Source organism: Peromyscus eremicus, chromosome 4, assembly GCF_949786415.1.
Source record: "Peromyscus eremicus chromosome 4, PerEre_H2_v1, whole genome shotgun sequence".
In the NCBI taxonomy this organism is placed as follows: Eukaryota; Metazoa; Chordata; class Mammalia; order Rodentia; family Cricetidae; genus Peromyscus; species Peromyscus eremicus.
Genome location: NC_081419.1, coordinates 94,845,406 through 94,873,182, shown reverse-complemented (window position 1 = coordinate 94,873,182; position 27,777 = coordinate 94,845,406). Strand labels below are relative to the sequence as shown.

At 46.0% G+C, this 27,777-nt stretch overlaps 1 protein-coding gene across 1 annotated transcript; it reads left to right on the top strand.

The window, feature by feature from the left end:
* Positions 1-648: 648 nt before the first annotated feature.
* Epb42 (erythrocyte membrane protein band 4.2) lies at positions 649-21,885 on the top strand. The gene is made up of 13 exons (XM_059259540.1): positions 649-658; positions 3,537-3,722; positions 4,628-4,861; positions 6,445-6,563; positions 7,506-7,610; positions 8,889-9,066; positions 9,514-9,652; positions 9,933-10,036; positions 10,766-11,008; positions 11,928-12,227; positions 14,888-15,048; positions 16,361-16,494; positions 21,723-21,885. The coding sequence occupies exons 1-13, from the start codon at positions 649-651 to the stop codon at positions 21,883-21,885; spliced, it is 2,076 nt and encodes a 691-aa protein (XP_059115523.1).
* Positions 21,886-27,777: the final 5,892 nt, after the last annotated feature.

Sequence of the window (27,777 nt, the reverse complement as noted above, 5' to 3'; positions counted from 1 at the left end):
TTAGTGACTAAACAAGGAGGAAATGGAAGGGTCAGAGCTGAGGCCCAAACAATTCTAAACCTCTGGTTGGCTGTCCACGACCAGGTCATCTTGGAAGAGCCAGGGCCCTGGCTTCTGCATTTTCTTTTTCAACACACTCTATTTCCTTATCTCTTTCAAGCAGATGGATTACAGACATACATGAGGTAAGTGACTGCTCAGAATTTACTTAGGACCGGAGATTCAGAGCTGGATGTGGACCCACGGTTTGCAGCTGCATCTAGAGTTGTCCAGGAAACATCTCCGGGGGTCTCGGGGGTCACTGAAGAACCAGGCTTTGCGTTTTTTCCAGCAGCAGTCTTCCCCGGGAGTTCTCACTCCAGCCCGACAGACAGAACCCTGCCTAGGTCTTCTGGCTAAGAGAGATGGTGGGGAGAAGGGTCACTCCCAGCAGCTGGTCTGGGAGATAGCGGCAAGGAGGGAGCAGGAGACAAGAAACCCGCCGGGAGGCTCAGAGAAGAGAGAGAGAAATTTGCTTTTCACAAACCTTTAAACCGATACAAGTTTCCCATCTTTTCACTGTGGAGATAGAGTTGGAGAGCGAGCCCAGAGGAAACAGTTCAAGGTAAACACTTCCTGCGCTCAAGTGGATTTGAGTCGCGTGCAGCCATGGGACAAGGTAAGCTAAGCCAGCTCCTGGCTGTTAGGGCTGGCATCATGACATGTTTTTATTAAAGGAAATAGGTCTGGTGATGGAGGTGACAGGAGTGTGTGTGAGGTGCGAGGGATGGGGAGGAAGGGAAGTGATGGTGGTGGTGTGAATATGGGGTACGTGGTTGTATGGTGATTTTAATTTCAGTGAGGAGAGTGGAATGGTGATGGTGATTATCATGGATTTATATTCACTGCCCAAGGTCGACATAATGTAAATGGTTACAACTCTCTAGGCTGTGAACAAATGAGATACACCTGGTGTGCTGCCTCGTTTTCATGCCAGCAGACACTGGCTAGAGTCATTTTGGAAGAGGGAACCTCAATGGAGGAAATATCCCCACCAGACTGGCTGGCGGGCAAGCATGCAGTTCATTTTCTCAATTGGTGATTGATGTGGGAGGGCCCAGCCCACTGTGGGCTGTGCTATCCCTCGGCAGGTGGTCCTGGATAGTATAAGAAGGTAGGCTGAGGGAGCCCGTAGACAGCATTCCTTCACAGCTCCTGCTTTAGCTTCTGCCTCCAGGTTCCTGCCCTGACTTCTTGGATGATGGACTACACATTGTAAGATGAAATAAACCTTATTTTTTTTCTTCTCCATCACAGCAATAGAAAAGTAAATAAAGATGCCTGGGAAATCTTGAGGCTGTCATCTCCTCAAAGTCTAATAGGAGAGAAAGGACGGGAGGAGTCTGTGAACAAGCACAATGGGAAGAAACAGTCATAAAGCAATAAGACAGATTGAGCGGGCACAGAAACTCTGGGGTCTCTGCTGTGAGTGTCCACAGAGGTGAAGCCTGAGCCCCAGGCACATCTGAGAAACTCTACTTAGGGCTGATCCCACGTTCTTGTCCTGCCACGGAGGGAGCAAACATTGACTGGGAAATCAACTGTGTCCGGCGTACTGCTAGGCAGAGGATGCAAAAATGAAATAACAGTTCCTCAGCAAGCTCCCAGCAGGGGTAGGGGCAGAGGGCAGTGGGCGATGCCTATAAACTGGGGTGAGTGATTTAGGGGAACAGAGTACTGTGGAAGGTAGCTCTTGCCAGGATTCTGTGGTTATTATGTGGGCCCAGTGTACCTGGGCTCAAATCATGTGACAGCTCACCTTTCGACCACCCAGTCCATTTCAACCATCCCACCGATGTACTTAGTCCGGCCCCAGAACCAGTGTGCAGAGAGGGGTCACTGCTGGCTTCCGGCCACTGCTATTGCTCGATTTACAAATCCCAGCCTAACCGAAGCTGTTTTATCTGCTGCATGACATGAACACCTCACTGGTGGGTGAGAGGGAGACCGGATGCAAAGGGCACTCAGGAACAGCAGGACCAGATGTGCAGGGAGGTTTTACATCTTCAGATTCAGTATGTCACTTCTTTACCCCAGTATTAGGTCATCACATATCATTGTATATCTACTCCATCACTACGACAGGAAAAGCAGGGAACACAAGATATTTTCCCACTATTTCCCTCTGTTTTCGAGCACTCAGCCAAGAAGTCTGGGTACTAAAGTGGGAGACCCCTGTACTTGTCATGACATGTCCCGGAGCCCAAAGGACTTTGTGTCAGGGTCAGATCATTTCCTTGAAGCAGATCCAATCTTATTCCACACTTGCAAGCAAAAGCCATAGTTTCTCCCTCCCAGCAGCTGAGCCCATGAAAACACTCCAGGCTGTCTTTTGCTGAGGAGGCGCCCAATGGAGAGCCTCTGCTGTCAACAAAATGAAATGTATATCACTCCTTCAATACATGAAGAATTAAACTTTTACTTTTCCGTCTTGTTCCTTAGGATTGCTAAGCATTTTTTTATTTTTTAAAAAGACTTTATTTTATGTATATGAATGTTTTGCCTGCATGTATGTATGTATGTGTGTATACCATGTATGTTTCTGGTACCTCTGGAGACCAGAAGAGGGCATTGAGTATTCTGGACATTGAGTTATAGACAGTTGTGAGCTGCCATGTGGATGCTGTAAATCAAACCCAGGTCCTCCGGAAGTACAGTCAGTGGTCCTAACCACTGAGCCATCTCTCCAGCCCCTGCTGAGCATTAAAAAAATTTCCTTGTTCCTAATTTTTCCTCTCTGTAAAATAAAGATTGACTGACAGTCTGTCATAGTAGACTCAGGCCACCTCCTTTCAAGTGTCAGGAGATGGTGAGCCTCGAGATCAAAAGACACATTATCTCAGGTGAGTTGGTTCTAGCCTCAATCTCACTCTTGTTGTCTTTAAGACAAGAGAATTTGAAATTTGACTCAGTGATCTCCAAACCAGTTCTAATATCTGATTGTGTTCTAAGAGTGAGGGACTAGGAATGTAGTTCAGTTGGTAGAGTGCTGTCCTAATAGGCACAAGCTCCATGTTCAATCCCAGCACTGCATAAAACACACACTTGTAATCCCAGCACCTGGAAGGTGGATGCAGGAGGATCAGGGGTTCGAGGTCAACCTCATCTACACAGCAAGTCCGTGACCAGCCTAGGATACACCTGCCCCTCCCTGCCTTAAAAAAAAGAGTGGGTATGAAGAGTGTGCAATACTCTGGATTTTATTCATTGTTTGGATTCGGAACCAGAAAGTAATAACATTTAATGGGTCTTAATAAGTGTTGGACATTGTGCTAATGTAAAATGAATGCAAACACATAAATGTGTACATGTATAACTTCATTCATGTCCTATAACTCTGCAAGGGATTCGTCTGAGAAGAAAACTGGAGTTCAGAAGAGCTACTTGCTGAGGTCACACAGCTGACAGGGAACTGAGCCCCACTCTTGGAAGCTGCCTTTTATATTCACGTTATCGCATTCACCTCACACCCATGACTTCCCTTTTTCCCCACACAGCTCTGGGTATCAAGAGCTGTGACTTACAAGCAGCAGAAAACAATGAGGAGCACCACACCAAAGGCATCAGCTCCCGACACCTTGTCTTGAGGAGGGGACAGTCCTTCACCATTACCCTGACCTTCCGTTTCCCGGTCCACGAATTTCTGACTGCCCTGAAGAGAGTGACTCTCATGGCACAGACCGGTATGTGGGGCAGGCCTAGACCACTATGGGGACTCGGGGATCTGGAGGGATTCTCTCCCCGCATCCTCTCAGAAGACCAACATACAGATAGATGGTCCACGCTGTAGCTGGGCCTTAAACTGTCCTGCTACTCAAAGGAGCTATTGTGGTAATGTACATGATAATGTGCATAAAGAATTCTGTTTCTTACGATTCCAAAGTGCTCAGCAGCAGCACCACTAAGAGCTTCTCTTTGGCTGCAGCTTTGTAGGACAGGCTGAGCGGGGTCTAACTCTGGCTATGCATAGCATCTAGTCTGTGCTAGTCATTGAAATCTATATTATGTATCAGCTACTGAATCAAGGACTTCACAGGCAGTATCTAATTTAGTCCCTTCACAGGCCCCATATGTCCATGGGTTGTTCTCCTTCAGAATCAGCCAACCATGATGGAACACACCTGGGCAAAGATTGTCAAGTAGTCTTTCCCTCGTCCTCATCAATTCTTAAAACATACAGCATAGTGACTATTTACACAGCATTCATGTTGTATAAGGATTCATAAGAAATCAAAAGATTATTTAGAGTAACAAGAAAATGCAATGCTATGGTATTTTATATAAAGAGTCATAGACAACCTTGGATTTTGGTATTGCAGGAGGTCCTGGAACCAATACCCCTAGATCGGAGGGATGGTTGTATGATTATTACACCCATTTTGTAAACTGTGACCCTTTCGTAGATGTAGGTCTATAGACACCGAGAGCCTGTGTTCCCCCATCATCCTCTCCTGTTCCCCATTATAAGACTTCTTTCCTTCTCCTCCAAAGTTAATTGGCACTTCCTCCCATCTTTGTAACACCCTGATTTATTACTCTGAGCTGTGACCTGGAAGTCCAAATGACCAATTTATGACTGGGATTTCAGGAGAGCAGCCTTCCAAGGCCAACAAGACTCAAGCCATATTCCCGATTTCCTCTCTGGGGGACCGAAAAGGATGGAGTGCAGCAGTGGAAGAAAGAGATGCCCAGAGCTGGACCATCTCCGTGAGCACGCCTGTGGATGCTGTCATTGGCCACTACTCGCTCCTGCTTCAGGTGTCAGGCAGGAAACAATACCCCCTGGGCCAGGTCACACTGCTCTTTAATCCCTGGAATAGAGGTAAATTTGGACCTAAGCTAGACTTGGCTGCACAGGGATGAAGGGAAGCAGAGCCAGGACACAGTCCCAACAAGGAGCACCTGCCCCAGGCCCTGTGGGCAACACCCACATTAAATTCCCACAGATGCCCTCGTAGGGTCCTATCTTGGTATCCCCGGGACTTCATATTAAAAGTATACACTTGGCTTCCTACCAGACTCGGGTGTCGGTTCAGGCTATTTTGGATTCCTCGAGATGAACTCAAAGTTCTGCCCTTTACTGTAGCAGTATAGAAATGACCTGGGAAGATAGCTCAGCTGTTTAGAGGGCTCGCTGCACAATCATAATGATGAAGGCTTGGGTCCCAGGTCATACAAATAAGCCACGTGTCCAAGCACCTGTAAAGCCAGGTCTAAGAGATCCAATGTGTTCTTCTGGCCTCTGAATGCACAGATGTACACCAGAGCATCCACATGTACGTAAACTCAGATAGACAGACATTGGAGAGCCATTGGCTCTGCCCTTCTGAGAGACGATTGAGAGAGTTTCAGATGGACCAGGTGAGGTAGCACATGCCTTTAATCCCAGCTCACAGGAAGCAAAGACAGTACTGGGAGCCTAGGCAACTCTCCAGTGCTTACTTTCTGTAGCCTAGAAGCTCTCTTGAGTTTTTTTTAATGTTCCCAGAAACTAGTCTAAGTACCCCCAACACACACACACACACACACCCTGACCACCAAGGCTGAGAGAGAAAGTCTGGCAGAAATTGACCCCCACACTGCTTCCAGCTTCCTAAAGTGAACAACCGTTTCTAAAAGGTGTCTAGGATTGAGGCGAAGGCTCAGTGGGTAAAAGTAATTGTTGGGCAAGCCTGTTGATTTGAGTCCACATCCCCGGAATCCAAGGAGAAACCCAACACAACATGCTTATAGGAAGGCTTTCCAGAAGCTTTTAGGTCAGCTAGCTGCCTTACACGGGGGGGAAGAGACCCTGTCTCAGACAAGGTGGATGACTGGGACTGACTCCCCTAAGCTGTTCTCCGACCTGTAGTCTCTTCATGACACTCGGCCTCGCCCTTGGATGAGGGAATCGGAAGAGACACCAGGAAGGGCCTGTGGTTGCCCTGGACCCACAGGACCTCTCCCCACTGAAGCCCAATGCTCTTTCCCATCCTGTGTGCCATGTTCACTCTGCTTAACCTGTGTTTACTTGCTCTGTTTATTTTGTCCCCCCCCCCATACACCTTTTTGTTGTTACAAATTGATCTTCTAGGAAAGACTTAACAGGCTGCTGGGAAACTCCCCTAGGATGTTCCTTTTTTTTTTTTTTTTTTTTTTTTTTTTCCCAGTAGGGCTCTCATTTGCAAACTTCTGGAAACCACTAGGCTTTTTGAGGTTGATTTGTTCTGGGCCACACCCTGACTGACATCGTGTGTCTGGGCCAGGTCCTGAGTGAGCATTGAGAAGGACCCTCCTGAATCTTTATTATGTCCAGAGATGCAAGAAAAGGCTGAACCCAAACCCAACCTGAGATGTGAGGGCAGAAGCCTGGGCATGGAGATCAGACCTGGCAACCTCAGGCCCTCAACTTCTGTTTCTTGCCAGATGACGCTGTGTTTCTTCAGAATGAGGCTCAACGCACTGAATATGTATTGAACCAAAATGGCCTTATCTACCTGGGCACCGCTGCCTGCATTCAGGAGGAGCCCTGGGACTTCGGTCAGGTAATAGGGACCTCTAGAGGATAAGAAGAACACTGGCTACTCCATACCTTCAACACTCAGGCCAAACAAGGCTGGCAGGTTCAAAAGCCCTTCAGCAGGAATCATTTCTTTAGTCCACTTCAGCCTTGTGGTGTCTGTTTCTTTTGGACCACATTACACCACTCTCCAGAGCTGCTAGTTTTCTTCATGGGTGCCATGGCAAATCCAGCTTCTGTTAAATCCCCTCTGTCCTCAGAATAGAGATCCATGTTCTAGCTCCAAGGACACGTAGGAATCCTCAGTTCGAACTAGCTTCCTTCTAAGAGGAAGTAGTATTCCTCTTAGAATACTACTTCCCCAGCCTTATAACTTTCTGGAAGATTCTCCCAGTCCTTAAAGACAGAGGAGTTGATCCACTATGCCATCTGCAGACTCTCCTAGATCTGAGCTACATTGCTATGGTCTGTTACCTGAGGGGCCATAGCCCAACCACGGGCTCCTCCAGAGTAGGAGCTACCCGGAGTCTTCCATACCTGGTTCAATTCCTGTACAAACATTAGCCATTCGCTAAGTAGAAATTAATGAAATTAAATGAATTGAAATGCTTTAAATCCCAGCATTTGGAAGGCATAGGCTGGCAGACTTCTGTGAGTTCAAAGTCAGCTTGGTCTACATAGTTAGACCCTATTTCAATAAAAATAAATAAATAAAATGGCCCAATACCAATCTTCATGAGCTCACACCCTCTCAGGAAGTAAGGCCATAGAACAAAAGACCGGATGTTGGGTTCTTGCTGGGTGGTACAGGGAGAAGAGGAAAGAGCCACAACACCCACAGTGGATGTTGAGGCAGGTGAGGAAGACATAATACCCAAACTTGAAAGAGGAACAAGATAATAGAACTGTCCTGTGAGATAGTGCCTGGCCGGGGAACCCTTCACCTCATCCTGTGTTGTCCTTACAGTTTGAGAGAGATGTCATGGACCTCAGCCTGAACTTACTGAGTGTGGACAAGCAAGTGGAAAAATGGAACCAGCCTGCACATGTGGCCCGTGTGGTGGGCGCCTTGGTGAGCATGAGGTTGGGGAACCAGAGGGAGAGGAGATGGGAGGAGAGCTTGGATGGAGGGGACCCACCTTCACGGCTCTGGAAGCTCTCAGAGCACAAATAGGTCCCCTCTCCCCGGGTGCGGGAGACAGTCCTCAAAAAGAGAGAGATGGCTTTATCTAAGAGAAGCCAGGAGAGGCAGGAAACCGGCCTGGCTTTCCTCAGAGCACGCTTACTCCTAGCCCCTCCCCCACCCCAGGAGGCTGAGTCCACGGAGGGAAGATGTGCCTTATCCCTCCCAATGCTTACTGCTATGGTGAGCCAAGGGTCTTGTTTTATTTCTAAATGTTCCTAAGAATATGCAGACCATAAAGGTGGATTGGTGTTTCCCATATGTCTTAGTTAGGGTTAATATTGCTGTTATGAAATATCACAGCTATGGGGGGTGGAGCGGAGGGGGCTGGGGGGAGTGGAAGGAGGGCTAGGAGAGGGAACTGTGGCTGGTACATAAAATGAATAAAAATTTTAAAAAAAGAAATATCATAACTAAAAGTAAGTTGGGGAGGAAAGGGTTTATTATGGCTTACATATCCTAAGTCACAGACCACCGATGGGAGCCAAGGTAGAAACTCAAAGAGAACAGGAACCTGGAGGCTTGCATGGCCTGCTTTTTTATAGAACCCAGGACCATCAGCCCAGGGATGGCACCACCCACCATGAGCTGGACCCTGCCCCATCCATCAATCACTGATTAAGAACATGCCCTACAGGCTTGCCTACAGCCAAATCTTATGGAGACATTTTCTCAGTTGGGGTTCCCTTCTCTCAGATGACTCTAGCGATGCCAAGTTAACATAAAACTACCCAGTACACCATGTTCATAAGGCCCTCTCAGAGAAGTAATACATGCTTCATTTCTTCTCATACCCCTCAGTCTCCCTCTGAAATGTGGGTCAAGTCTATTCTGTAAGAAAGAAGGGCCTTGAGATAAGTAGCCTCCAGAACCCAGGGCGAACAACATTGAAGGAGTTGGGGCAGAGGAAGCTGAGGACCAGTAGACCCAGTTCTCACGCTCCACCCCGTGGCTGGAGCTGGAGGATGATTCAGATGAGGAGTCCTGGGTCTGGCTCTGAGAGTATAAAGCAGCGAGAGTATAAGATGGAGCTTGCAGCATGCTGGTTTGACAAGCTCCCGGGACTGAGTCACATGCTTGGCAAGCTTCCATGAACACACCTCGCTGGCCCCTGGAAGCCATCCAGCCACAGGACTCCCACTGACAACCACGCATCTGCCCCAACAGCTGCATGCTCTCATGAAGAAGAGTGTCCTGCCTATTTCACAGACCCAGGCTGCCCAGGAAGGGACCTCACTCCACAAGCGACGGGGCAGTGTGCCTATACTTCGGCAGTGGCTCACTGGCCAAGGACGACCTGTGTATGAGACTCAGGCCTGGGTGTTTGCTGCTGTTGTTTGCACAGGTACAGGGCAGGCGACACTCGGGTCAGGCTTCTGGGCTGCTGTAGTGGCTAGCCTGCACCTTCAGTTCTTCCTTGGCCTCCCGTGTGGGAAGGACATTTCCTAAAGCAGGTACTGCCTCCTCTCCACAGCCTTCCCCCACCCGATCTCGCCACCAGATGCTTCTTTTTTCCCTCAGCAAATCTGAGCTCACTTACAAACTCTGCTCCCAAACTTACTTTCTTCCCCAAACACCCCCCCACTCTCCCCGACAGAGCAAGCCTCCGTGTTCAAAAATCTCCCCCTTGCTTTATACTCCCATACTGTATAATTTGTGGGTCATTTACCAGCCTTCATCTGCTCAGTTCAGACTCCTCCTCGTTCCACAATGTCACCTGACATTTAAGACAGGTTCTGTCCAGCCTTGGGCCTTTCTGCCCACTCTGACATTCTACGGCTTTTCCACGCAGTGCTTCGCTGTCTGGGCATCCCAGCACGTGTCGTTACCACATTTGCTTCAGCCCAGGGTACCAAGGGGAGCCTGCTGGTGGATGAGTACTACGATGAGGAGGGACTCCTGAATGGCGAAGGACAGAGGGGCCGCATCTGGTGAGAAGCCCGAAGGAGAAAGGGTTCTAAACCAGAAAGGGCTCTGAAGTGTCAAGTTCCGTGTGAACCCCCGTACCTGGCGGGCCCTGGGCTAAGAGCAGACCTTCAGGAGGTGGTGGTGGTCAGTGATGGAATGTATACCCCTCTCTAGGAATGTCACTGTTCTTTTTATGCAATGCCCTCCCGTCCCCATGGCAACAACTCTCTAAAGCCACGTTTCTAGACTCTCTCCATATGCCTTTTTTTTCCCCACTTGAAGTTTTGTCTTTGCTACTTTTAGGGTCTTCCAAACTTCTGTAGAATGCTGGATGAACAGACCTGATTTGCCCCAGGGTTATGACGGATGGCAGATTCTGCACCCAAGAGCTCCTAATGGAGTTGGAGGTAAAGCCTAAGGGTGGGCCCAGGACCAACCAGGGCTGCAAGAGCCAAAGAGGTCCCTTGAAAATGGTCTAGGAGCAGCATGTGGTCCAAAGGGGGTCTTTATCCTCTAAAACAGGAGAAGTAGAAGGCATGATGGAGGCCAGATGATGCCAACAGGCTCAAGGGCATAAAGATGTCCACTACCTCATCACAGCTTGCATGAACTCTAGGCCCACTTCAAGCCTGGGCAAGGGAATATCATCTCAGTGAAGGGCAAAGGGTCTTAAGATGGATCTGGGTATTCCGGAGTAGGGCCTGGCAGGGTGGGACATGTCTGTGTGTGGAGGAAAGAGGCCATGTAGTAATCACAAGCCTAGAGATCCAACTTCAAGCAGCCAAGGAATGATGCCTCCTTGCCTTGGAACAAAACTGTCAGAGAGCTTGGCACATAGAGATCGGTCAAGAAGGTAGCTGTTCATAGCCTGTTGGTATAAAGGCTGTGCACCAATCATGTTCTTCTGAGGTCCTTCCTGTCCAGTTTCTGGTACAGGCCAGAACCTAGAAGTATTTTCACTGCATAATTGTGACTTTCATCCTTGAATCTTTCTCAGGAAGCCTGTCTACTTCCTACCTCTGACCTTGATTCTGGAGAAGAAAAAATAATGTACAGGAAAATGGCTGACACCATGATCTCTGAACAGAGCAGAGGTCTAAGTGGCTCTTCTGCTCATCTGCCTTTCTCTCCCTCAGTCCTGGAATCTTGCAGTCTGGTCCCAGTCAGGGCAGTCAAGGAGGGGGAACTTCAGCTGGACCCAGCAGTATCAGACCTTTTTGCTGCAGTAAACGCCACGTGTGTGGTCTGGAAGTGCTGTGAAGATGGGAAATTAGAACTGACCGACTCCAACCAAAAGTATGTTGGCAATAGCATCAGCACCAAGGTCGTGGGCAGTGACCGCTGTGAAGACATCACCCAGAACTACAAATATCCTGAAGGTACTTACCAGCAAAGGGAACTGGCTTATTCACCTGAGATAGTAAATGAGGGGAGGAGACTGGGCCAGACAGACGTACCTATCAAATAAAAGTAGGTTTCTCAACCCTGGCTGGCACGACCACCTGTTTGGACCAGCCAGTTCTGCACTGTAGGAGGTTGAGGTGTAGGATGCACTACAGTGCTCTTGGCTTCTGTTCATAGGATGTCAGTCCCTAACCCTAGCCAGTCCTGATAACCAAAGATGTCTTCATATATTTCGAAATGTCCTCTGGGGGGGTGGGGGGTGTCAAAATTGCCCCCAGTTGAGAACTGTTGTTATGAAACAAAGCACTAAGTACCAATTCCTGTCCAGAAGACTTCCAGGACTGAGGGAGAGGACGCTACCTCTCTCTCCCTCCCTTCCAAGATCCCCAACTACTTCTCTCTATTAGCATTTTTGTCTATTCGTCCAAATCTGGAGGCTTGTAACTCCCTGGAGCCTTCCCCTTCACAGCACTGCCCTGGCCTGACTCTGTCCTCTGCACGCTTTCCCACGGCCTGGTTCCTCCAGGGGCTTCCTTACCTCTTGCCTGGAGGATGGCAACTCCCTGGCCCTGGTCTCTCCATCACAGTTTCCTTTCCTAGTTCAGTTTCCAGAATAAATGTCCTAAGATGCGAATGTCCTTGTTATCTCCCCACTCAAGAATATTCCATGGCTCCTTTTCCCCTAAGAGAAAGAGACAATTTCTTGCAAAAAGTATCTCCAGGGACAGCACTGACTTGTCGAAAAACTTGTTTTCAAAGCCTGAGACATTTGCAAAGCTGTTTATGATTTTGGTATCTGGGCAGAAATGGTAAATACATTTCAGTCCTACACTTTTCCCAGAAGGATCTGTACCTGATGGGTAAGAGATCTGTTTTCTCTCTTCTGTTCTGCAGGATCTCCTCAAGAAAAAGAGGTACTGGAGAAAGTCCAGAAAGGAAGAAGGAAACACAGGAAAGACAATGCCATATACCCTCCGAGTTGTGAGTCTGTTGATCCCCTGTATCTGTTCTTGGACACACCCAGCTCCATCCCCTTCAGAGGGAATGGTCATGTCTCAGTGACCCTGACTAATCCCACGGACCAGGAGAAGGAGGTACATCTGGTGATTAGGGCCCAGGCTGTGTACTACAATGGAGTCTTTGCCACTGATCTCTGGAGGCGGAAGCAGTCCTTCGGGCTTAGAACCAACCAAGGTAACTCTCTCTGGCTCCAGCAGACACCCTACACACACCTGGTTCAATCTTGGGCTCCACCCACAGGTCTCTAGAGATGGCTTTTAGCTCCTGGTGCCCACTCTCTCATTCATTCAACACATATACATTTGGCCTGGCGCAGCAGAGAGGACCACAGTTCCAACAGCAATCAGATAAGTAAACCAACCCATCCTGGCAGGGAGAAAGCATTTGAGGAGGCCAACAGCGCTCAGGACAGGAAAGGACTCACCTAGACTGGGGCAATCTGTATCCAGATGACTCATAGCAGGCCACTTTGAAGAATGAAGAAGGACAAGATGGACAGAAAAATGCACCAGGCATTCCAGACAGAGGGAAGATGTACAAGGCCCCTTCTCTTCCTTAGGCACTTGTTTAATTGGTCTGAGATGAGGTCAGGCACAGGGACTTTTCAGAAATGCTATATATTTTAGGGTTAAGATTCCCTGAAGTCATTCTTAAACTTGGTCACACACTGGAGTCACCTGGGGAAGCTCTATGCCTGAGCTACACCCCAGGCAATTAGGTAAGAAACAAAACTCTGTAGTACACACAATCAGAATTTATTTACAAAACTCCTAAGGAAATCTCACTGCACAGGCAAGCATTTGGAGCAAGGATAGTCTCATCTACAGGACTGCAGCAGCCTTCTGCCTGTCCTGGGTCTCTTCTTCCCATCATTGTGCCTTGCCTAAGCATAGTATGAGTTAGCATGAGAGCTAGCCATGACTCAGATTGTCAACAGTCTTGTATGTCATGCTCAGGAGCCTGAGTTTTGTCATCTGGGAAATGGTGAGCTAGTAAAAAGTTTTCATTAGCGGTGTCAATGTGATCAGAAATGCATTTTAAAAAGAAAGACCTGGGGCTAGAGAAATGGCTCAGAGGTTAAGAGCACTGGCTGTTCTTCCAGAGGTCCTGAGTTCAATTCCCAGCAACCACATGGTGGCTCACAACCATCTGTAATGAGATCTGGTGCCCTCTTCTGGCCTGCAGGCATGCATACAGACAGAACACTACATACATAAGGAAGGAAGGAAGGAAGGAAGGAAGGAAGGAAGGAAGGAAGGAAGGAAGGAAGGAAGGAAGGAAGGAAGGAAGGAAGGAAGACCATTTTGGCAAAATGGAATGGAGGGGTCACTGCCGAGCAGTTGTTCTTAACCTTGGCCGTACACTGAAGCACCTGGGGGATAATCCTAATGCTGAGCCTTGTTGCCAGCATCTAATCTAATTGACTTGGGGGTGTGGCTTGGGGTTGGGACTGTTTCTCTGTGTAGCTTTACGCCTTTCCTGGAACTCGCTTTGTAGACCAGGCTGGCCTCGAACTCAAAGAGATCCACCTGCCTCTGCCTCCCGAGTGCTGGGATTAAAGGCGTGCGCCACCATCACCCGGCCACAAAGGATTCTTACATGCAGCCAATATAGAGAACCAGTAGGTTAAAGAGGAAGGAGGTTTTGAAATCTGAAATCCAGAATCAAAAGCCAGGCTAACCTGGCAGCACTCAGAAATAAGACATCAAGGGGTAGGAGAAATCCGACTAGCGAATGTGGATGTCTGCCTATAGTTTGGGTGAGTCACTAGAAGAGGGGAATGCAACTTTTGAGAGAAAGATGAATCTAGTTATAGCATGTTTTGTTAAAGGCCTGTGAGACATCCAAGTATCCAGACAGCCAGCAGGCCTCGGAGAACTTAAACACAGAGTTCAAGATCTAGTCTGTGCTGGAGAGCAGGTATAGAAATCCCAGGACAGAGGGAGTGCCCCAAAATTCAGGGCACACAGGGGCTTACTGGGCTGGAGGGCAGTGTGTAAGATGAGTGATCCTTCGGTTTGTTTTGAATCTGCTTATATGCTGACGTAAATAATCAGCATAAAAACTGAGACTTTGGGAGAGGTGGGTTACAAATGACAGCATAGTCTCCGGGCAAATAATCAATCATAATCAATCGGAATCATTCTAACTCACATTTACTGAGCACTTAATATTTTCCAGCAGTGGTGATGAATGCATTATATTCTTCATCTCATTATTCTCACAGCTTTATGAGGCGAGCATCATTCTTGGTCTCAGCAGAGGGAACTGAAACACCCAGAGGTTAAATACTCTGCCTGAGGGTACACAGCTCATCAGCAGTGGGTGACAATGGGACACATATTTAAAATTATAGGACTCAATGTGGACAAGAGGATAGCATATCCCCTGGGGGGGGGGCGGTCACAGCAGAGGCAATGTCTATGTTTGCAGATTGAGAGCGGGAACTAGAGCTTGAGAGAGTTCCACTTGATAGTTAACATTTTCTGTGAAAAAGGAAGGAGAATGGGAGAAGGGGCAGGAACTGTGTAAGCATGTATCAGCAACTGCTGTGTGGTGAGTTTTGAAGTGTGTCACATAACACAAGTCATCCACCATCCCCTAGAACAATATGCCATGGCTTGTTCTAGTTTGTAGGAGTTCTTCTACAACCTCAGTTGGCAAAGATGGTCATGGGGCAAGGGTCTTGATAAGTGCAGAGTAGCTGTAAGGAATGCAGCATCTTTCTGAGCTCAGTGAGACCCTAAGTCCTCCGTCATGGGTGGAGCTATGGTTTGATGATGGCATGCACGAAACTCCACGCTTTGTACTGACTTGCCTGTTGTATGTTGCAGTTCTGAAAATGTCCACTAGCCTGTCCTTATCCGATTTTGAGCAAGACCCACCTGAGAACAGCTTCCTCAGAGTCACAGCAATGGCAACACACTCCCAGGTCAGCCTCAGCTGCTTTGCTCAGGAAGACATAGCCATCGGCAGACCTACTCTTATCATTGAGGTGGGCACTCCTTATTCACTGAATTACTCTTAGCTGCTACCATATAGGGCTGTTGGGTGGAAGAGTTTGGGGAAGGATTAGGAGGTGTGACCTTGTTAGAGAAGATGTGTCATGGGGGGGGGCAGTCCCAGTCTCACTCTTTTGTTTTATGACCCATTGATTTTTAACCAGGGCCATTTATGTGGCCATGCATTTCAAACTATCCATTGGTGCCTGGTGGGCTCACCATTGGGTAGACAACTGAAAACAATGACTGTCCCTTCTGCAGAATCTATCAGTAGCCAGCAGGGATAGGTAGGGTCTGATGAGCCTCTTTTGGCTCCATGATTGGCTGGTGGCAGGCCCAGGCTTGTGCCAGCTCAGTGCAGACAACTGTGGCTGCTGTGACATTGTGTCTGACATGGCTGTGTTGTGTCCTGAAGATAGCATTTCACAGCCATGTTTCTTAGCTTTCAGCTCTTACATTCCGGCCATCCCATCTTCCACAATGTCCTTTGAACCTTAGAGCAGGCATTTAAACATCACTTTTTTTTTTTAACACCTTGAAGAGCCATGAGGCCCTGCACTGTTTTGACAGGATAGTGGAAGGTTTGCCTTGTGCCTTTATCTTAATACAATACTCATGATGTGGAACTGTACTTGTTACTCAGATAAGGAAATGGATTCCTAGAGAGCAACACACCCAATATCATAAAGTACAGTTTTAAAATGTTATCACCCTTCTGTTTACAAGTCTACCGTGGCTGAGGGAAGACCTGGTCTTTGCCTTCAAGAAGCTCTAATTAGCTAAAGTAGACACAGCATCTGCCTTCTGTGTAAGTGCAGGAAGAAAAAGCAGTTTATTTCAACTGTTGGGTTTGGGCATAGTTCCGTGAAGGAAATAACGCTCATGCTGAATCTTGAAAAATGGGTTCACTTTTAGTTCTACATTTGGGGAAGGCCGTTAAAGACTGAAGACTGGTCAAAGAAGCGTGAAGGAAAGGAGTCTGAGGGGTGTCATTTAGCCAAGGATGGATGAGGTTGGAGAGGTGGATGGGGGCAGGTGGTAGAGGACTCAGTCTAAGCTGAATTCCAAAGGCAATGCAAATGTTTCCAAGATTCCTAAACAAAGAAAGAAACCACAGAAGCCGTGTGTGGTGTGGCAATGGAGAGCGTACATGCAGAAAGATTGGGGGAAAGGCAAAGAAGCCACCTGGGCAGTTTGGGTCAGGGTGGCAGAGCTGAGAAGTATTTGAGGGCATGCACAGCAGAGGAAAGCATGCCTGTGGCTCCACATCCTTGGCCTTTCTCCACATGTTATATCTTCCTGCAGATGCCAGAGAGAACAGAACAGTACCAGCCTCTCACCATCTCAGTCCGTGTGAAGAACTCCTTAAACTGGCCCATGCAGAACTGCATCATCTCCATCTTTGGGAGGGGACTCATTCATAGAGAGAAGAGATATAGGTAAGAGACTGTAAGCTGTAGCGAGTCTTTCTCTGTCCTGCCAGTCAGCTCCCAAATAACAACACCAAGACTTCTTATTAATTATAAAAGCTAATTAATTAGCCAGGTGGTGGTGGCTCATGCCTTTAATCCCAGCACTTGGGAGGCAGAGGCAGGCAGATCTCTGAGTTCGAGGCCAGCCTGGACTACAGAGTGAGTTCCAGGATAGCCAAGGGCTATACAGAGAAACCCTGTCTCAAAAAACAAACAAACAAAACCTAATTAATTAATTAGCTTAGACTTGTCTCACTAGCTCTTATAACTTAAATTAACCTGCTTTTATTAATCTACATTTTACCATGTGCCTTTTTACCTTTCTTTCATTCTTATGTCCATCTTCCTCCATGTCTCATTGGCATCTCCTCTGCACCTACTTCCTCTTTCTGCCCGGAAGTCCCACCTATACCTCCCGCCTAGCTATTGGCTGTTCAGCTCCTTATTAAACCAATCATGGCAATATATCTTCACACAATGTACAAAGATCCCACAACAGTAAGCTTCTTATTCCACTGAAAGATCTCAACTGGTTTGGACTCACTGACTTAAAAACAATAATCCATCATTTTGCCATATCTCTGAAGATAGAGCAAATATCCCCAGAAGTTGAATTAAAGCTACCAAATGGCCTGTCTCATTCTGGAACCACAAAGTCAACAGAAGGAGGAGATATTGGGGATTGTGAGGGCACCACATAACCCCCATCTCACCTGTCCTGATCATTCAGGAAGAGTATGGGTATTACTGGTGAAGAAGGGAGGTTAGATCTGGTCCCAGAGAACACACAGATAGGACATACTGTCTCTCAGTGTAACAAAGAATTGTACTCTACTAATCACCACAGCATACAATTTGATTTAATTCCTTTCCTTTCTATTCCCTTCACCACCACCTTTAGCAATGTACAAGTCTACTGTTGCTTCATTAACTTACATTGCTGTTATGTCTAATTTTCTCTTCATCTATTTGTAAAGTCCATTTCTTCAGCTACATAATACTCCATTATGTGCACCCACCACTTCCTATTGCTCCATGATGACAGGCAACAAATACCTCTAACTCTCTGTCTTAGTTAGGCTTTTCATTGCTGTGAAGAGACACCATGACCATGGCAATTCTTATAAGGAAAAACATTTAATTGGGGTGGCTTACAGTTTCAGAGGTTCAGTCCATTATCGCCACGGTGGGACATGGTGGTGTGCAGACAGACATAGTGCTGGAGAAGCCACTGAGAGTTCTACATCTTATGTAGGCAACAGGAAGTGACCTCCAAGCCCACCCCCACAGTGACACACTTTCTCTAACAAGGCCACACCTCCTAATAGTACCACTCCCTATGAGCTTATGGGAGCCATTACATTCAAAGCACTACATTCCACTCCCTGGCCCCCATAACTTTGTAACAATATCATAATGCAAAATGCATTTAGTCCCAAAGTCGCCATAGTCATCAGTCACAACAATGTTTTAAAGTTCAAAGTTCAAAGTCTCTTCTGAGATTCATGCAATCTCTTAACTTTAATCCCCTATAAAATCAAAATAAAAAAACAAATCACATACTTCAACATGTAATGGCACAGGATATACATCACTGTTCCAAAACACAGGGAAGAGAGCATAGTGAGGAAATACTGGACCGAAGCAAGATGGAAAAGCAGCTGGACACACTCCAAACTCTGCATCTCCATGTCTATAATGTCAAAGCTCTCTGTGTAAGGAGTCTGTCCTTATTACATCATCAGCCTGTGACAGCATCCCAGCCTAAAAAGCGGGCGTGCCCTCCCACAGGCCCTCTTTCTGTGTTCCCTCTGCACTTCCCCTCTGCACGGTCTCTCTGTCTCTCTGTCTCTGTCTCTTTCTCTCTCCCCTTCCTCCTAATAAAGCTCTAAAAAGGTAACCATGGCTCGTGATTCTTCCGCCACCGCAGCATCCAGCTCTCTTCCGCTGCCCCGACCGCCATGGGCCGGGGCCAGCCACGAGTGCTGCTGCTTAACCCCTTCACTCTTCATATCTCCAACTCTGTTTAGCTTTGTTGACTGCAACACACTTCTTTCTCTTGGGCTGGTTCCATTCCCTATTAGCATCTCTCTTCAGCAGGAATTATGACTCTGGCATCTTCAACATCTTGGGGTCTCCAAGGCCATCCAAGCTTCAACTTCACAACTTCACGAAATGGCCTCTCTAGGCCTCCATGCAGGGACACCCCTGACACACACCTGGCCTCAGCAGCTTACCTTAGTTGTGGAGGGAGATTCCATAACCCCTTTCCTGTATCCTTGACTCTAAAGCCCTAAAGAACCACATGGCTGAAGCTGCCAAGTTCTGCTGCTTGCTGGGGCTAAAACATTCCCCCATTCAATTACATCTTCACCATCTTCCTGTTTTCATTGGTTTCTTTCACTGCCTAGGCTTGTCTGTCAGAAACTGGATCTGTGGGCCAGGCTGGCCTTGAACTCAGAGATCTTTCAATTACATCTTCACCAGCTTTTCATTTTCGATGCTTTTTTCACTGCCTAAGCCTAGCTGTCCTGAAACTGGATCTGTAGACTGTTATGCCCAGATTGCAGGGACCCCCAAAAGACCACCACGGAGACCAAATCCCATATGTAAAAGCAAAGAGCCTTCATTTCAAGCTCAGAGCTTGGTCTCTCTGTGTGTTCAATGCAGCTGTGAGAGCAGAGAGCCCCAAGCCTGGGCAAGGTAGGGTTTTTAATCACAGCAGAGGTTGGGGTGAGGGGATTTGCAGGGTTCAGGGCCCTAATGGGCTGATATCTATCTAGGGGTATCTTGGTAAAAGGGGGAAATAGGTCTGTGCTAGGCTCAGGGACATTTGGCAATCTTATCTAATCTTTATAATTGGAATGTTTAAGATATCAGATACTTTCCCTTAGATGCTGACCCATCCCTGGTTGGTGTTAGCTTATGGCTTTTCCTAGATCTGGGTGTTGCCTGTAAGTAAGTCAGTAAACCTGTCACAGCATCTGTGTCTGGGCCCCTAAGCCTATCATGACAGCAATGTGGTCAAGCTGTTTTGCGCCCCCCCCCCATAGACCAGGCTGGCATCAAACTCAGAGATCCACCAGCCTCTGCCTTCCAAGTGCTAGAATTAAAGGTGTGCACTACTACACCCTGCTTTAAGCTTTTCTTTAATTCTTTTTCGCTAGTTGGAAACTCAGCTGGGTGGGATCTTGCCCTGAAGTCACCACTCCCTTTTTTCCATCTCTTAATCTATCTTCCTCGAATACAGGACTTGGCTCCATTTCACTTCCTGGTGCTTCCTTTTCTCTCCAATCTGTAAATCTTGTATTTTTGCTTGCTCAGGTTGCTCCTTTTCATTATAAATGTTTATAAACATGAACACTAGTAACCACAGAAAAGAATCTATACCAGGCTGTTTTGAGATTTCCTCTGCCAAGGGATTCATCTGAAACTTCACCTTAGGCTCAGGCAGACTCTTTGGACAAGGGCAAAAAGTAGCCACATTCTTCACCAAAATGCCACAAGAACTATCTCCAGGCAACATACTAAAATTCTTCTCCTCTGAAACCTCTGGAGCCAGCCTCCCACAGTTCTGTTCTTCCATGCTCCTACTAGTACGGCCCATTAAGCAGTGCTTAAAGCATTCTACTGCTTTCCTAACTCAAAGTACCAAAGTCGAAATTCCTCCAAACAAAAACATGGTCAGGCCTATCCCAGCAATACCTCAGTCCCTGATACCAACTTCTGCCTTAGTTAGGGTTTCTATTGCTGTAAAGAGACACCATGACCACAGCAAGTTTAAGAGGTTTGGTCCGTTATCATCATGGTGCAACATGGAGGCATGCAGGCAGACATGGTGCTGGAGAGGTAGCTGAAGAGTTCTACATCTTGCTCAGGTAGCAGGAAGTGGACTGAGTGTCACAATGAGTGAAGCTTGAGCAAAAGAGACCTTAAAGTCCTCCCCCACAGTGACTTATGTCCTCTAACAAAGCCACACCTACTTCAACAAGGCCACACCTCCTTACAGTGCCACACCCTATGAGATTATGGGGCCAGGTATATTCAAACTACCACACTCTCTGATGCCATGAAGTTTCGCAGTCAACAACCTCATACATGTCTCTTCCTCATATATGTCCCATTCTCATACCTGTCCTTTTCTAAGCTTGTCTGAAACTTTGGTGATTCCAGGGATCATATCTGTACAAGCATGGAATTTCTGGGTCATAGTATATGAACTGGTTTAGTCAAATCCTATCAGATTTAGTAGCAGGATAGCTACAGGTGTCCACATTCCCTCCAGCATGGTAAGATAGTCTCTCTCCCCACTTGTCTAGCAATATGTATTTATTTTCTTCTTTCCAGTAAAAAAAAAAAAAAAAAAAGGTCTAACAGAAAGCCATTTCTTACTTTTCTGATTTGCCATTCTTTGGCTTGGTTATCCTTTTTCATGTCCTCTTATATAGTTGTCTCTGTCTTGGCTACTTTTATTCTGTGGTTCTTGCCATCATCCTTGCTGAGTTTTAGGAGTTTCTGTGTATTCTGGGTCCCTCTAGCTGCTTTTAGACATTGCAAGCATCCTCTTTCATTTTGCCTACTGCACTCCTGGTTGCATACAGTTTAAAGGCAACACTGAGGTTCCTTCCCAGCAGGTGTCCAGTTATTGAGTCCCTGGTACAACATCATGGGATTCAGTCATTCTTGCCATTAAATGAGAGGAGGACCCCTCAACATTTATCTAGACTTAATGATCTTCCAGTCCAATTGTAGAGCAAAGTCCCTCCCCCCCCAAAAAAAAAATCCCAATTGTTCCCTTAGTTACTGAAGGGTCTACAGTAGCCCAGGAAGGTCAGACACCCGCTTGCTAACACCTTTGGCACCCTCTCTGTATGCCTGCAGCACCCTCTGTGTTTAGCAGTAAGAAATGTAGAACTATAGACTACACTCTGCTGGTACTATTACCAAAAACTGGACCAGACCAAACCACAGGTGCCGAAAGGAGCAAGGGATACAGGTGAAAGGCTTCCGCACACTTCCATCTTGAGGCATGCTCTGTCTTCTATGTCTTGTGATCACTTTCGGCTTCCCAGCGACATACTTTGATTTCCACGTCCTCATGCCCCATATCTTCAAGTCGGGAAGGAAAACTCATGGAGACCAGCAGAGCAATGACCCGGGAAGAGAATTAACACCCATCTCTACCTTTATTTCAGATTGGGTTCTGTGTGGCCAGAAAGCAGCCTGTGTACTCAGTTCCAGATCACACCAACGCATCTGGGGCTCCAGAGACTCACTGTGGAAGTAGATTGTGATGACTTCCAGAACCTGACAGGCTACAGAAGTGTCCTTGTGGTGGCTCCTGAAGTTTCTGTTTAAACCCCAAACAACCCTCAAACTTCCTTCTAAAGCCAGACATGCTCCAGAGGGAAACTGCCTGTCAGACAAATGGGTCTCCGCTAAGGTTGAGCAGAATAGTGACTAAAAACCAGGCTAGACTCACAGAAACCAACATCCATCTTTGTTATGCCAACCGAAGTCAGCCAGAAACACTGTCTTAGAATAAACAGCTGTGCATTAGTGAGAAAACAGGCCTTTGAAAAGACGCTCAGATTACTCTTCAAAGTACAATTAGATGTTTTGACTACCTTTTCAGAGTACAGATTTGGGGGTCAGATGTTTCACACCATTTTATTGCTCGTTAATATATCCATTAACTTACAGGAATGAACGACAACCTGATGTTTAAATCACTATTTCTGATGACACAGGACAATATTGACTAAAAATAGAATTTTTAAGTAGTACTAAAATTACATTGATTAACACTATCCCTGGCCATTATTGTAAAAGATCCAAAGATGACTGAACACAAGTATTAAAAAGCCAAGAGGTGGTGGCCCACGCCTTTAATCCAAGCACTTGGGAGGCAGAGCCAGGTGGATCTCTGTGAGTTTGAGGCCAGCCTGATCTACATAGTGAGATCCAGGACATACAGGGCTACCCAGAGAAACCTTGTCTTGAAAAACAAACAAACAACAACAAAAAAGAAGTATTTTTTATTGAAGTATTAAAACACATAACACAGGACCCGAAAGAATAACCTACATTTAGCTCTAGTGTCTTTATGAGTTCTAGACCCATTAAATATCCCACAGCTCAAGTCTGATTGAAATAGTATAGATTTGGCCCAATAGAGAAGTCTGAAATTAAGTACATAGAAAAATATACCCTACAAAACCAGATTAAAGAATAGAACTTGTAGAAAGTTTGGGGTTGTCTTTGTTCGCTCTGTCTTATTACTTTACATACCTCTTAGTTTTAGCCTTCTAGCACTTGTTTTAAAAGTATAACAACAACAAAACCAAAAACACTTTTAAGTAGGTTGAAACCCATTTAAAGACTCTCAATTCCAAGTTGAAATAGACTAATACCTCAGTAACTATCATTGCTGATGATCCCTGAACCAATCACAATGGCGGGCAGGGTGGTACAGGCACAGAAAGAAGAAGACTGGACTCATGTGGTTCAGACCTGTGGTGTACGTGGGGACCCTGATTCAGGTTACACACCACACCTCACTGCAGCCTTACCCTGCTTTCCCATATGTGATCTTCTAGATCAGTGGTTCTCAACCTTCCTAATGCTGTGACCCTTTAATACAGTTCCTCATGTTGTGGTGACCTCTAATCACAACATCATTTTTGTTGTTACTTCATAACTGTAATTTTGGTACTGTTACGAATCATGATGTAAATATCTCACAGGTGGGAGAGATTCATCCTGACCACAGGGGCCAGGCAGAACACAGAGAAACTTCCCTCTACATTTGGTGCCCAAACGTGATGGCAAGAGTTTCCACCTAAAACCTGAGAGAACTTACTAAAATGGAGCTAAGAGCAGCTTCCTAGTTCCTATGTTCATGGGGGCCATGGTACAGAGATGCCGCTGTACAGAGATGCTCTGGCATTTGAGCTTGAGCAAAGCATTGCGGATTCTCTCCAAGCCACACTGTGCATTGGTTGGTGGATTTAGCTTTTGCTAAGCACAGACAAAAAAAAAAAAAAAAAAAAAAGATGGCACACACCTTTAATCCCAGCACTTGGGAGGCAGAGGCAGGCAGATCTCAGTGAGTTCGAGGTTCGAGGCCAGCCTGGTCTACAAAGCGAGTTCCAGGATAGTCAGGGCTACACAGAGAAACCCTGTCTCGGGGGAAAAAAAAAAAAAAGGGCGCGCGCACAGAGGTTGGGGTGGGGGTTGGGGTTGGGGGTGGGGGTAGTTCTGGGCTACACACTACTTGATGGAGACATAGACTCACTGCTTCCCAGAGTTGGCGGTGAGCATGGCTCCCAGAGCTGGTGGCAAACATACCTCCACCATGTTGGAAAGCCAAATGGGGTGGATTCAACAGCCAAAGTCGCCATGCAGCTTAGCTGTTTAAAATATCTCTTAGCCAGAAAAGGATTATAGATTCACGATAAGACAGATTCAGACGGAATAAACCTCTAAACGGTTTACAATGTATGTAAAAATATACATAGGCTTGGAAGAGAGAGAAAATGAACATAGACAGTTATATGAAGAAATAAAGTTTTTAAAAATAAAATCTTTAAAGAGGCAGTAAAAAATAAAAGTTAAGCCACGTAAGGATGGAAATTACACAAAGAATCTGGATACTGCATATTATTATATTGTTTTTGATATTTTTAACTGCAGAGACATTTGATTGTACTAAGTTAAACCAATATGTATATTTTAAAGGTATCTTGACTTCAAAATTTATGGCTAAGGATATGCTGTTTTGGAAAAGAGGTTCTACTTTTGTTTCCACAGAAAAAGAGAACCTATGGATTGCTTTCAGGCTAGTATGGTTTGATCAACCAAGACCCCACCACCTAAAGGTCGATACAGCCTCACAGACTACTACAGCCAAGATTTAACTATAATTCTTAAATTTCTCAGGATCCCCATAAGATTGCCAGTGCCTCCAAATATCAGGAAGTAGTATGGGAAGCTATGCCCATATACCCAAAATATTGTTTATGAATGTTTATTTTTATTTAAAGTGGGTCAATTATAAATGCAATCTCTTTCTAAAGAAGAAAAGGGGTATAGATATAATAGGATATAAGGGTAGATTATTGAATCTACTTTTAAAGAGCAACAACTTGTTTGAAAAGTTTTACATTGCTATGGATTTTAGTTTATTGATACAAATTTAAAGTTAATTTTGTTGTACTATATATATATCTACTCTTGTTTAAAGTATTATGTTTATGCAATGCATTTAAAATTTTAATGTATAATTAAGAAACAGATTAATAATTAGTCATCTATGATAATCAAAGTTATAGCCATGTTAGTTAAGTTTTCTAGGTATACAAAGAGATATTTCAGTTAGGTAGGTAATCTTCAAACACTTCAAAGACCTACAGAATATGGCATTTAAGACATTTTAAGAATTTAGGAGGCCGGGCGGTGGTGGCGCACGGCTTTAATCCCAACACTTGGGAAGCAGAGCCAGGTGGATCTCTGTGAGTTCGAGGCCAGCCTGGGCTACCAAGTGAGTTCCAGGAAAGGCGCAAAGCTACACAGAGAAACCCTGTCTTGAAAAACCAAAAAAAAAAAAAAAGAACTTAGGACTTTTCTGGACATTGAGACATGTCTGCTCCTGGCAGCACCAATCTACTTCAGAGAAGATGATGGGCATCAAAGAAACTCCATATGAAATTTGCTTTCTTTATGGCAAAAGTTAGCCATTTGGGCAAGAAACTACTCTTGCCTCAGCTTCTTGACAGGATGTTGTATAAACTGGACATGCAGGACCCATAGGAAGATCACCACAGAACTTTACAAGGCTAGATGGTCCTTCAGGTTCCTGCTTCACAGAAGAAACTGACAGACATTCTACAGGACACAGAGAAGCAAGTGATGAACTTGGCCAGAATGGGCGGAACAGTCCCTAAAATTTCCTGCTTCACTGAAAGCTATGCCAGAGACTCTAGGCCTGTAGGCTGAAGATGGATGCCCCAACATTGCAGATGCCCCAACTTTGTTTAGATGACTGTCCAGGCAGCCAGATGTCTCTGTCATTTCTAGAATTATGGAAGTTGCTATTCACTTCCTGTTTACTCAGGTCATATTATATCCTTCTGGGGTCTTCGATGGAGTTAAAGACTAGATATTTATAATTATCCACCACAGGTCTCCACCACCTGAGTCCAGTCTTTCCTTTTGTGCCTGTACCACCCTGCCTGCCATTGTGATTGTTTCAGGGGTCATTGGCAATGACAGTTATTGAGTTATTAGTCTATTTCAACTTGGAATTGTTTTGCCTTCAATACAGTAGCTGTACCTTAAGCAACTGCTGTTCCCACCAGCAATTGCAACTCCACAGCTACCGGCAGCAGGCTGGGCACACCAGCTGCAGCTGGTGAGAATTCTGTTCCCTTAGGGCACCGGCTCTGTCGTGCTGCTAAGGGAAACTTTATCTAAATCTCTATCCTTCTATAGAACTCAGGATTCAAAGATTGAGGTGAAATCCTGCTAGCTCATGGAGGCTGAATAGCAAGTAGCTAACTGTCTTTCCTTCATCGTTTCAAAAAAAGGGGCCATCCTTCTGCTCAGCCCCCACTAAAGAACCCTCGATATACATAGTTCCTCCCTATCACTTCCTGTCAGCTAGTTGCTGACTCAGCATCCTGACCCCAGGTTAATTTTATTTAATCAAACAAATTTAACACATCTTTGCATTGTTAACAAAAGGAGCAGAAATAAATGTAACAAACCTTTATATAGTTAAAATAATATTCCACAACAGAATTAAGATTCTTTAAGCAATAAAGCACTAAGAAGTTTGGTACCAGGATAGGAGGCGTTTCTGTGACAGGCCAGACCATGTTGTTTTGGGGAGGATTGTGGAAGGACTTCGGACCTTTGGGCTAGAAAAGTCATTGAGTGTTGAGAACTCAGTGGGCTGTTCTGTAGGAGCTTAGAAGATGAGAGTATTCAAACAATGAAGACATGGCTTGTGAAGTTTCAAAGGGAAGTCAAGACTCTACCAGGTCATTTTGTGAAGAATCTGTGGTGTCTGGTCAGCTGAGGCTGAAGAATCAGCTACGGTTAACAAGAAAGCAGAACCACTAAAGGAAAACCTTTGCTTTGCCGGGACAATGCATGCTGGTCAGCTGGGACTAAAGACTCAGCTGTGATTAAGAAGAGACTAACATCACTGAGGTGAAGTCTTCTACAGTGTTTCCTGAGAGTCAGCACACAGAAACTGTGGTCCAGAGGTGGCCAAGGCTAGTGCTGGTAGCCGAATTTGGTAGCATAAGAGTCACCCAGATAGTGCTGGCTTTGAAGGTATGAAGGGGTCATGAAGAGCAGCTGAGGCTTGGCACTTTGTGGCAGGGTTGGAGTCCCTGAAGAGAGCCCAGAAGATCGTGAGTAAATCCCAGATATTGGACACTGAGTTATTAACACTTTTGGAGTATGGTTTTGCTTGTTCAGATTGTGGCTGTGCCCTGGTTCTTCTTCTGTGAAGCCCATTGATGAGTGTAGAGCTGAACCCCATCAGGAAAATGTTCTGAGGGTCCCTGAGCCCATGGGGTCTCACTGCTGGAAACCCAAATCAGAGGCTGAACTCAGACTGAAGGAAAAATTTAACTACAGCAAGCCGGACATGTACTATGATTACAAGGGTGTGAAGCCAAGATTTCCACAATCCCCCTTCACTGCCATTGCCCAGAGGAGCAAGCAAGTGGATACAGAATAATAAGAAAAGCTTTCAGGAGTCTGAACACATGCTGCCTGAACCTACCAGCAAGGAAGAGCACCAAACCCATAGACACAGCTCTAGAGAATGGGTAAAGACCCCTAAACTTGAGAAAGCTACAAGGCTCATCATCCTCTGCCCCCTCCTATCATCCCACTGAAACCCTAGAAATTGTGTGTGGCTGGACCTGGCTCATGCTGCTTCATCAGGATTTGAGCAACACACCCCAAACTACATGGGCTATGGAGACAGCAGAGGGAAGGGCCAGCATTTGCAACCAGAACCCTGAAGTACAAAGGTGTACCAGCATCTGAGACTCCACCCATAAAGCACAGACTGGACCAGCATCTGTAATTGAGTTATTCAAAGTCAGACCAAGAGAGAACAACAGTATAATGGAGGAACTCCCAGGGGTGAGACAGGCTTCTTGTAGCTGGAGAAAGGACACTGAGAGATGAGACTGAGTCTGGTTATCAGTCCGGACAGTTTTCATAGCT